A 12,665-nucleotide genomic window follows, 5' to 3' on the forward strand; every position below is an offset into this window, starting at 1 on the left:
TCTTCTAGCTTCCTCCTCTTAAACTCTTCTTCCAAGCTCAAAACTCTAACAATGGAGGCTCACACACACCATTTAGGGTTTACAGACTCTTAGAGGCAATAAGGGGTTGAGGGGAGGACATAAGGTCCTTTAAATACGGTGCACAACCCCGAATCTTAGGGTTTCACATTCCAGCACGGACTCGTCGAGTCCAGACGCCGACTCGGCGAGTCCGGTCACTTAACTGGTGCACCGCATACGCTCCGACTCGGCGAGTTGAAGCTCCTACTCGCCGAGTCCTTCTTTTCCAACTTTACACTTTACCCCCTGAACTCTTGATTCTGACTTGGGATGTTACATGAAAATTTTCAGCTTTGATATCCCGACTTTGGGTGACTGTAAATCATTGGATATTAAACCAAAAATAACAAAATTATAGTCTAAACTCATGTACAAACTCTAAACTACAAGTTGATAAAAATCTCATGTCAATTCGACTTCAAACGAATTAGATACACATGTTTTAAAATTTTCACATAATGCAAAAAAAAAAAATGTAAAACTAAAAACTTTCAACTTTGATATCTCGATTTTTGGGGACTGTAAGTCATTGAATATAAAAGTAATAATGACAAATTTATAGTCTAAAATCATCTAAAAACTCTAAACTACATGTTGGAAAAATCTTCATGTCAATCCGAATTGAAACGAATGAGATATGTATATTTTAGACTTTTCATAGAAATCGGTTCCGACCCTTAAAAGTGGCTCCGATTCATAACACTGGTTCCGATTCTTAAACCCAGTTTATCCGGACCCGATGAAACCAAACCCGAATTACCCAAAACCCGGATAAAATCATTCTTTAAACCCGGAACCAGAACCGCTTCTATATATTCCGATTCTAATAGTTCCGGTGTCGGTCTGGTTTTTTGGTTTTAAATCTCATCCCTATTTTCTATGTGTATTTTTGGGCTATCTCAGTCATTTCTATCGGTCACACTTTGTGTTGTTCTCGTCTTCTCTCTGTATAGATTAGGGTTTTATCTCTTTGCTTTTCTATACATTCATTGTTCTTCAGTTATTCATATTGTAGACTAGTGTGAGTAGTTCAGATAGAGTGAATGAGTGAATCGTTGAATTGAGTGAATGAGTGAACCGTAGAGAGATTTCCTTGAAAGTACTTGAAAAACCAACTTGTTCTTTATGAATAAAAAACGGTTGATATTGTGATAAATGTGTCTCTCTTTAGATTGAGTTTTTTTAGAGCAATTTTATTAAATGATATCAGTTATTTAGAGACTACAAAACATGTATATTCTTTTGACCCATATGGATGAAGCACATTATATGGACCTTACGGATTAATCGGGCCAAAAAGATTCAATTATGATGAAATCCCATGGGGCATAGTAAACCACGATGCATGTTTTTTGTAAGTAAATATAGCTTCTTTTAACTTGTTGACGAGTTTGGTCTATTGTTAGAACACAAAACGTTCAAGGAAAATAAAATGATGCGGAATAAAATAAACACAAACAAGCTAACTTTTCAATGCATGGTTTATTCAATCAAGCTCAAATGTTCATGAAGAACAGGAGCCAGGGAAAATACGAAGGTTTATAATGCAAAGAAATGATTTTGGGTGCACACATAATCCTAACCTAAGGTCTTGTCCACGTATATATACAGTTACAAAAGGTGATATGTGAGACAATCAACCAATTTTGGAATGACACGTGGAGCATAGTAAATCACCAAATCTCAAAAAAATAAAAAAAATATGGCGTGATATGTGCATGTATGCTACAACATGTGTGAGTTTTGAAGGAGCATTCATAAAACGAAGTTCAGTTACTTCGAATCCATAATATAAAAGAATAAATGAAATCATATTTATAGTACAAAAAACTCGAAGCAGCAAGACTCGAATTACAAGTTTCGAAACTAAGACAAATACAATTTTTGATCTTCAACATTGATTCGAGTATGAGATTAAAGAAAGAGTTTTGAGTTTGATCGGAAGATTTATCATAATCATCATAATCGAAAATCTCAATGCAAATGCAAGTAGATATGCAATCTCTTTATCGTTTAGTTTATTTTATCCAAATTTGAGATCCAAAAATCTCAAGTTTAAACTTCTATGATTTAAGTTATAGTTATTAAAGTAACCAACATTATTCATACAAAGTCACAAATAAGTTATAGTTATTAAAATCACTAACATTTTTCATGCAAATTCTTACAAAAAATAATTTACATTATTCTACACAAGTAATCACCTACATCTCTAATATAACTAATTTTACAACACGTGCGACATCTCATCTACACTAATGTGGGTGTTGATCTACCCTTAACGTGGGTGTTGGCAAAGTTCAAACGATCAAATAAGAGTTAGTCGCGTCCAATATACAAAATCCTCCATCCCACCAACCATTCAAACGTCATTCCTCAATACCCACTTTGCGTTTAGACTTTAGCCTATTATATATATACATCATATCCTTTTGAACTTAAACCCATCGCACCATATAAGATGGACCTTTTAATTCTCTTCATCTACGCATGCATTACTATCGTAGTAGTCCATGCATTGCTTAACATGTGCACCCGCCGTCTTAACCGCCTCCCGCCCGGCCCAACCCCCTGGCCTATAGTAGGAAACCTACCACACCTTGGTAAAACTCCACACCACTCGCTAGCGGCTTTAGTGACACAGTATGGACCGTTGATTCACCTTCGACTTGGCTTCGTTGATGTGGTGGTGGCAGCGTCAGCTTCCGTTGCCGCACAGTGTTTAAAGACTCATGACGTGAATTTCGCCAGTAGACCACCAAACTACGGAGCTAAGCATATCGCGTATAATTATCAGGATATGGTGTTCGCTCCTTACGGTCCACGTTGGCGAAGGCTACGGAAGCTTTGCTTGGTGCACCTGTTATCTACCAAGGCGCTTAATGATTTCCGTCACATTCGGCAGGTTTTGCACTTTCCTTTTTTTGTAAAACCATAAATTTACATATTTTCAACATTATATCGGTTTAACCGGTTTGTGTTTCCTATCCTGATTAAAATATTGACTGTTAGAAAACTTTTTTAGAAAATCGGTATATTTATTATAAATGAAAAGAAAACTCTAACCAAAACTTGTTGTTTATATCCTACTTTCACCATACCCACTATGATGAATGTCTCGTTAATTTGCCCTTATCATTTTCATCTTTGCATGTGCACTGTGGATTAGTGGATACATCAGTACAATTTTGCCTAAACATAAAATACCTATACCAACATATTTCTATCATGTATCTTTGACAAACAAATAACTAGGCCATGGCTACTATAATCACATTCATTGTAGGCTACGTTTTTTATTAAGAGCAACAATATCCATTAATTAAAAACCTACCACAATAGTGTGTGCTAGAGAAAGGTATCCAAAAGTTACACAGAAATTACAACCATTTGAGAAAGAGATTTCATTGCTAAGTGTCTTTTTTTTTTTTTTTTGAACAACAAAATTTCATGAATCACACCCTGTATATGTGAATGAGAAAGAGAATTTCAAAAATGAATGTTTTTTTTCTTTAAGGAACACCATATCGTTACCATGGCAACTAACAAATATTAGGATGCTCTCATATTGTAGATTTTGCAGTTTCACTTATACGATATCCTCTTTTTTTTATTTCCAAAACCTAATTTCCGATGGAGAATCTGTTATGAACAGGAGGAGGTAGCTATACTCACACGCACTTTGGCGAACGCCGGAGAATATTCAACAGTGCAATTAGATAAGCTACTTAACCTCTGCATCTCAAACGCATTATCACGAGTCATGTTAGGTAGGAGAGTATTCACCAATGGAGGTGGCGCCGGCGGCGATCCTAAGGCAGATGAATTCAAGGAAATGGCGACAGAAGTGCAGGTCTTAGCCGGAGAATTCAACATCGGTGACTTCATCCCGGCACTTGACTGGTTGGACCTCCAAGGCGTCACCAAAAAGATGAAAAATCTTCATGCTCGACTCGATGCCTTCCTTAACGTGATCCTTCAAGAACATAAAACAACTGCCGCCAACGGCGGCGCATCAGGTCATGATGTCGACTTCTTGAGCATGTTGCTTTCGCTCAGAGATGAGGTCGATGGAAATGAAGCGATGCTTTTAGACGTTGAAATCAAGGCTTTACTTTTGGTATGTTTTCCTCATCATTTGTTCATATTTAATTTGGCCAAGTAATAATATATAATAAAAACATAAATCTTTATAATTTTTAATTATAAAAGATTTAGTGTAAATAAAATCTGTCTCTTTATAATATTATAGTACGTACACTAACGTGCCTAGTTTAAATCCTAAATCCACTATGTTTAGTAAATTGTAAGGATTGAATGACTGATCAACAATAGCGGCGGAAATCTGAAATTTTAATGTAGGCTCAAGGCATGCCGTATGCACTACTAAATTTTTTATTTTATTATTATTATTATTATTATTATTATTATTATTATTATTATTATTTTGTGTGTCAAGATATATGTATTATAAACATAAGTTTGGTAGCTTTTATATACTTATAAGATTATAAGACACTTTCGAGATATCACCTTCGGATGTTCTTAATAAATACGAAACATCTATGTTATAAAGATTATATATTGGTCGATATTAACCGTCTAGCATGAACCAACAATACTTTTTATGCGATTGGGGAAAACATGTATTCGACATCTAAGTTCGAGTTTCATCTGATCCAATGATTAGAAGCAATATAAAATGTTGTTAGGTTTATGTGACGAGAAATTAAATATTCTTTTACTATTTGTTTCTACAAATCCTCCTATCAAATTAAATGATGACATGTGTAACATTTAATGTTCATTTAATGATATTTTAATATACAAATATGATACATGTCATCATTTAATTGTGTAGGAGGATTTATAGGAACAAAAGTATAAAAATATTTAATTTCTCTTACGTGAAATGTGTTCTTGTTAATTAAGATTATGAGAAATTAAATATCATCATAATTATATTCCTACCCACTTTAAATAATAACAAATGTCTTAAAATATAATTAATTTTATCAAAATGTGACACATGTCGTCATTTCAAATGGGTAGGAAGATAAATAGAAAAAAATGGTAGGAAAATATTTAATTTCTCTAAGATTATATATCGATGATCACTTGGAAATTAAACAGTTTGAAAGTAGCTGTCGAAGTGAGAACGGCTTCAACTTTTGGGTGATATACGATTTAAAAATATAAAATGTGTTTTTTGATGTTATTTTTCTAAAAGAAAAGTTATAATAATTAAATTCACTATTTATTCTAACACTCTAAAACCAAATTAAAATTCTGAATAGGTAATATCAATTCGTGATAGAAGGAAAGTTATCTAATTCATAATGATGAATTGTTTTACATGATTTATTCGAGGTCCCAAAATAAAGATGTGTCTTGTACTTGTGCCAAAAATAGCAAAAGTACTCGTACTGGTATAGCTTTTGTACTGTGATTGTGTGTCTTCTTTTAACAACAAATTAAGATGTAAAAACAAAAGAAAAAAAAATCAAAATTTGAAATTTTGATAAACAACTAATATATTAATATAATATATTATATACTATATTACACAAATTATATTATTATATTAATGATGTAATAGCTTAATCCTTTTAGATAAAACTGGTGTTTGATAAAACGAAATCATTTGGTGTTTGAATCATTACAACTTCTTAGTGGTTAAGAAAAGAGTAAATTACATGAATGATCCCTATGGTTTGGGGTAATTTGTGCACTCGGTCTCTAACTTATTTTTTCAACTCGGAAGGTCTTTACTGTTTGTTTTTATTACATGCTTGCTCCATACTATTTGTTTTTGTTACACACTTGGTCACTGTCTTACCTAAAAAGATTATTATTTAAATAGAAAAAAAATGGTGGGGTCTGTAAGGTAAGGTGGGGGTGGAGTTAAGGTGTGTTTATTTAAATAAATTAAAAAAATCAATGACAAAATAATCTTTTTAGGTAAGATAAGGACCAAGCGCGTAACAAAAACAAACAGTGGTGATCTTCCGAGTTAAAAAAACAAGTTAGGGACCAAACGTGCAAATTACCCTAAACCATAGGGACAATTCGTGTAATTTACTCTTAAGAAAATATGTGTTTTTTAACCAATATTTAAAGTTGTATTAAATGTATTGAATGATTTGACTAATTTAGAGGTGACATGAATAAATTTATTTATAGGTTATCGACAACTATTACGTTGCTATTTTTTACCTATTCAATCTAAATATGATATATCATTGTATCAATATCGCCTAGACAATCTAATATAATTAAAACATCTGATTAATCGTTATTAATTTTTCAGAACTTGTTCGTTGCTGGAACAGACACATCATTTAACACCGTGGAGTGGGCAATAGCTGAACTCATTCGCCATCCACAAATATTGAAACAAGCCCAAGAAGAAATGGACATTATAGTTGGTCGAGATCGGCTTGTAAATGAATTAGACATAAGTCAACTAACATTCCTTCAAGCGATTGTGAAGGAAACCTTTAGGCTCCACCCGGCGACACCACTCTCATTGCCAAGGATTGCAATAGAGAATTGTAAGGTCAACGGGTATAACATTCCAAAGGGATCCACCCTCCTTGTTCATGTGTGGGCCATTGCAAGAGACCCAAAAATATGGACTGACCCACTTAAATTTAAGCTTGGTCGGTTCTTGCCTGGAGGTGAAAAGTCCAATGCTGATGTAAAGGGAAATGATTTTGACCTCATACCATTTGGAGCTGGACGAAGGATTTGTGCGGGCATGAGCCTAGGGGTGAGAACAGTCCAGTTGCTCACTGCAACACTTGTTCAGGCCTTTGATTGGGAATTGACTAATGGGTTAGATCCAAAAAATCTGGACATGGAAGAAGCCTATGGGTTGGCCCTTCGAAGGGCTGCACCCTTAATGGTGCATCCAAGGCCGAGGTTAGCCCCTAATGTGTACATTAGCGGCTAAAGTTAAGCTTAGCTACGTTCTAATGATAATAAAAGATTATCTATTTGATATTCTCTATAATATATGCATTATTATAAATGTGATATTAGACAACCAAAAAGTAATGTTGAGATTAGATATATGTGACTTGACAAAAAAAATTAGAAATTTTTAATTTTTATCGTAGTTTGCTTTGTAATGCTTTTACATTTGAATATGGAAATGTAATTTTATAATTTTTATCGTATAATTATGTGTTATGAAATACCTTTTGATTTTTATAGTATTTAAAATGGTAGGTTTTAATGAAAACACGTTGGCAATAAGCTAAAGTATAAAGTGAGAAGTATTACAATTCGATATCACAAGATGGGAGATATGACTACCATATTAGTCAATCCAAACTATGTTTTCTATATTTATTGGAAATTCAATCAAATGAATACAAAACTATATAATCAAATAAAAACTTGTATTCAGCTTCTCAACTTTAGAAATGGCGATATTTCTGGACTGCCAAAGAACCCATATGAGATAAGACTGTGGAAATGCCAATTAAACTAGATAAGAGGAATTTACTGGTATCAAACTAAATAATATTAAATATAAGGTAAAACATGATACCAAATAACACAAGTAATTATAAACCTTTAATATATGATGTTTACGTGTCATAATATTGCATATGCGGTTCAACAGGTTTGTATCTTTATGCATGACCCGCTTGTATCCCATTTCTTAGCCCTCAAGCGCATCCTACAGTACGTTAAGGGTACCTTATTGCAAGGTAGTCATCTTTGCAGATTTTAATTTCTTGGTTTCATACTCTGACTCTGATTGGGTTGGTTGTCATTCAACGCATCAGTCAACTTATGGGTTTTGTGTTCATCTTGGCGATAATCCCGTCCCCTAGTCCTCCAAATGGAAACATGTAGTTTATCTCTATAATGTTGAAGTCGAGTATTGAGGGGTAACCAATTTAGTTGTTGAAATTGCATGGCTAAGGAATCTTTTTTTTCTTTCGCAAGATATCGTCGTCTTTTGTGATAATGTTAGTGTCATGTATTTAGCACCAAACTCAGCTCAACACCAAGGAACCAAACATGTGGAAATTAATTTACATTTTGTTATGTAGCATTGTCATATACATGTTGATGTGCTAAACATATACTCCCTCCATCCCAATATTATTGTCCACAGACAAAAAACACACATATTAAGAAAAACATTAATTACCATTAACTTTATTTAATAAAATGACAGTTTTGTCCTTACTTTGCATTTAATGTTCCATTAAATGCTTAGTTGGTTAAGTAATAATGAGGGGGTATTTTGGTAAAAATGTTATTTATTTTTAGAAGTGGACTATTATTTCGGGACAAACCAAAAAGGAAAGATGGACTATAATTTTGGGACGGAGGGAGTATGTTATATGAGTTATTGTCACTATATCCCAACAAACATACGTATATTGGTTTAAATGGTCCTTCGTGACTATTTTTTGCATTTTAAGCGCATGTACTTATGTTTTACCGATTGGAAAAGTCATTTTACCCATTTTAGCAGGTTATCCTGCCTCGTCACTTGCCAAGTAAGCAGTGAGTGAACCCGTTGAGTCGATACCGAGTTGAATCGATGACACATATACATAGAATAATTACTGCCTTTAATTTCTATCAACACCCCACCAACCCTTACACTGTTGAATGAGTTCCAGGTCTGCATACTAAATGGGGACACATCATGTGGGGTTTGATGTAAAACAACCCTGAAACTTGTTTACCATATTCGGCCAAACACTCATCGACAAGAACCCTTAAAAAGCAACAATGTCGGCTCCACCACCTTCACCCAACTCTTTAATTCTGGTGAAGACAACAACTACAATGTGCTCCACTCAATCTTCTGTGAATGTGGTCAGAAGATTGCAGAAAACCAATCTAAAATGCAACGATTGAAGGAGCAGCTCGGACATGACTATATCATGTGCATGATCGACCACATCAGTCTCCAACATAAGTTGGATGATCATGACAGAAGTTTAAAATTGTTGGTGTTGCGATGGGTGCCATGATGGTGGAGATGCTCTTGTTGTTGGTGGTTGAGCTCCATTTCGTTGTTAAGCTTGGGTGATGGGTGAATTTGAAGCAATGGTGGTTACGAAGCATATTAGTATGTAGATTTTCTGTTTTTTATTTTTATATTTGTTTTTTTGCGATATATGTAAAAGACTTGTCTATATGACAGACATTTTGTAAGTGAACTCCATTATTGAATGAAAGACCGATCTTCATGATAGGCATTTTCGAAGTTACATGTTCTTTGTTCATTGCTTATTATCCTATTTACTAATTTTTATCCATAAAAAATTACGTTTAAAGTGAAAAATCTAGTATGCTCAAGAGTCATATTAAAATGATATTGTTAAATAACATATGATACTAATGGGCCACACTAACAACAACTTGATACAATTGATTATTTATTAGAAATTGATTTTAATAAATATTCAATAAAACTCTTATAATTAAATTGGAAATTATTTATTTCATTGAAATAATAATTTTCATTAGCAAGTAAAATTACATTATTTCATATGATATGAATTAATAAGTCATGCACAACCTTTTGGACTAGTTGGAAACCTTTTGTCTTTTACTCAAAAGACAAAGTTTATACTCCTTCTGTCCCAAAATTATAGTCCATCTTTCCTTTTTGGTTTGTCCCAAAATAATAGTCAACTTCTAAAAATAAATAACATTTTTACCAAAATACCTCATCATTATTACTTAACCAACTAAGCATTTAATGAACATTAAATGCAAAGTAAGGACAAAATTGTCATTTTGTTGTATAAAGTTAGTGGTAATTGTCACACCCCCGAACCAGACGGCGGAAACGTCCGGGGGCTCGTGTGACTAACAGTTGAATAATCATCACAATGAATATACATGAATCATAACACGATCATCACCAACATTACATAATACAAATAGCATTGTTCACATCAAGTACATTGTTAAAATACATAAGTTCCAAGTTTTAAAAGTACGATAAGTGTTGTTACATAAAACGAAACCATACACACTTGCAAATCTTCCAGCTTAACGATTACATGAGAATACAAGTTATTTTGAAAATGGTCAACATATATAATGTTGGTGAGTTCATAAGTATGTTTGAGTAAAAGTCATTGTATATTTCATAAAAACCCAGAAAATCCGATATTTTCTGTCAAATGTCTGAAAATGATGTGAAAATCAAGTATAAATGCATGTGTGAATTTCATAGTTATAACTTATATGAGTGTAGCTTAGTTTCATTGTATTTTGAATAAATGATAAGTGTATGTGAATAATTTCCCCAGAAAATCCGATATTTTCTGTTTTATAACGTCTAGATTTTTGTATCGTTAGATAAGTCGTTTTGCATTGACACAATTAAAGAGTTTATCTTCAAAAGGTTAAACTTTTGGTATTGAATCCCTATATGAGCCGTTATAACCATGCACGATAATGACTAGGTCGCCCGTCTTGGTATTTTTCCAAATGCCGGTCTTGCTAAGGATTTTGTCGCCCTAGACTGGCCTAGTCTAGCTGTAGCGAACAACTAAGGCGTGGGGGGTCACCCAGTATAGATCTATACACAACTCCCGCTTTCCTACCCGGAAACTCTGATTATAACTACATGCTACGATTGTACACTCAGAGGTGCCAACCGACATGTCTCACTAGATTCTCAACCCCTTTTTGTACTATGTTTAATGTTTACGTATATGTGGTATGTTTTTGTATTCAAAAGGTACATATATAAGTATACGACGTTTAATGATTACACAAAGGTATAGTTACGGCCTACTAACATGTGAAATTTCCATTCCAAGCCCTATTAGCATGTAATTAGACCACAAAGGCCCAATAACATGTAAGAGGGTAATTTAGGCCCAATACACATGTAAATGGGCCACAAAAGCCCAAATAAACATGTAATCCATAACTTAGGCCCAAATTAACATCTAAGTGGGTCACAAGACCCAATAAACACGTCATGGAAAACGTTGGGCTCAATATACACTTAATTGGGTCCTTAGGGCCCAATGGCCAAGTAACGTGTATATTAGGCCCAATAAATAATTATCGACGTATTCCGTTCATTCGTTTTGTTGAGTTGTTTATTTTAGCTCAAGGTTTACTAGATTGATGATAAGAAGCTTTCTTTTTGTAAAAATAAAATTTTTGGCCAATAATCCTCCAATTTTTAATTAAGGCCCAAAGTTTTGTAAAAATGACCCATTAGTCCATAATTTATAAAAAGTTGCAATTTTGTCCCAAATGTCTAAAAATTTACGGTTTTAGCCCAAAAAGTTATATTTTCACATTTAGAACCCTGTTTTGCGGAAAAGTGCATTTTCAGCCCCTTGTTTGTAAAAATTTACACTTTCAGCCCAATTTTTGGAAAAATTTACATTTTTGGTCCACTTTGAAAATAAATGTTATTTTCACCCCTAAATTTGGTTTATTTACATTTATGACTCAAAATTTGAACAAATAACATTTTTAACCCCAAACTTCATTACTTTTTGCAAATTGGGCCCAAAACCGTGAGGCCTAAAAGTTTTGGCCCATTAAGCTTAAATTTGCATTTTTGGCCCTTTTTAAAGTATGTTTAACATGTAGGACCTGTTTGGCCCTTATAAAAACATAAATGTCACTTTTTGCCCTTATCTTTTGTTTTCTTGACAATTTTGACCTTTAACAACGTTTTTGTTGAAATCTTTTGTATCTTAAACATGTAATCACTTTTGACTTGAAAATATGATGTGTATAATGTCATAGTTCATAGATCTTTGCTAAATAATACTTAAAATTTCGAGATTTGCTAAGATCTAACACATTTCTACCAAATAAACTAAGAATTCACACAAAACATGCATATAACACATAGATCTACACATTTTACTTGCATTCTCCCCAAAAAATCATATGAAAACCAAAAACAAGGGGCTATGAACTCACCTTTGCTTGATGTTTCGGTTTTTGAAGAAGAAGTGGAAAGAATTTTTGGTCTTAGCACACCTTTGTTGTGGATCTTGAGTTTATGAAGCTTCTAAGGTGTGATCATGGAATAAAAACCATGTAAGAAGGAGTTTTTCATGTTAAGATGAAAGAAGATACTTGTGTTTGACAATAACTTACCAAAGATTTGAATGACTTGATGAAGATCCTTAGAACCCTAGCAAAATTTTGAGATATTGGAGGAAGGAAGAGGATGATTTTAGAGACGTTTGGAGAGAATTTTTCAAGTGTGTGTGTGTGTGTGTTTTGGCTCTCGGCCGAGAGTAGAAGAAGAAGAGAGGAGAGAGGTAATGAGGTGACTAGCATGGATGTATGGAGGTCCTTTCATGGATACATGTTGAACAAAATGGAGGTGGCACCTCCAAAGTCAACCCCCCCCCCATTTCACTTTTTTTTACATGGGCCGAGATTTTGGGCCAAGAAGAAAGGGTGGAGTGGTTTGGGCCCATTAACTTTAGTTAGGATCTTTGGATCCTAAACATAAACTTTTTCGGCCCATTGGGCTCTTGGAAGCATTCACAACCCAAATAGAATAAAAGAATGGGCTTATGGCTCACTAAGGTTAATTGGATTAGTTATGGCCTAATAAGGCCCAT

General features: G+C 33.8%; 1 protein-coding gene across 1 annotated transcript; it reads left to right on the forward strand.

The window, feature by feature from the left end:
- The first annotated feature begins 2,521 nt into the window (after positions 1-2,521).
- Positions 2,522-7,105, forward strand: LOC145114941 (flavonoid 3'-monooxygenase-like). The gene is made up of 3 exons (XM_079051067.1): positions 2,522-2,965; positions 3,716-4,180; positions 6,371-7,105. The coding sequence occupies exons 1-3, from the start codon at positions 2,522-2,524 to the stop codon at positions 7,013-7,015; spliced, it is 1,554 nt and encodes a 517-aa protein (XP_078907193.1). The 3' UTR covers positions 7,016-7,105.
- The last annotated feature ends 5,560 nt before the right edge of the window (positions 7,106-12,665 follow it).

Source organism: Lactuca virosa, chromosome 5 (genome assembly GCF_052849685.1).
Source record: "Lactuca virosa cultivar CGN04683 chromosome 5, Lactuca_virosa_CGN04683_v6, whole genome shotgun sequence".
Lineage (NCBI taxonomy): Eukaryota > Viridiplantae > Streptophyta > Magnoliopsida > Asterales > Asteraceae > Lactuca > Lactuca virosa.

What these genes read in the sequence shown, in the direction of transcription:
- LOC145114941 (XM_079051067.1), top strand. Translation starts at nt 2,522, where the DNA reads ATGGACCTTTTAATTCTCTTCATCTACGCATGCATTACTATCGTAGTA. An exon ending in ATTTCCGTCACATTCGGCAG is followed by an intron (nt 2,966 to 3,715) that starts GTTTTGCACTTT and finishes TGTTATGAACAG; the next exon opens with GAGGAGGTAGCTATACTCAC. An exon ending in AAATCAAGGCTTTACTTTTG is followed by an intron (nt 4,181 to 6,370) that starts GTATGTTTTCCT and finishes TTAATTTTTCAG; the next exon opens with AACTTGTTCGTTGCTGGAAC.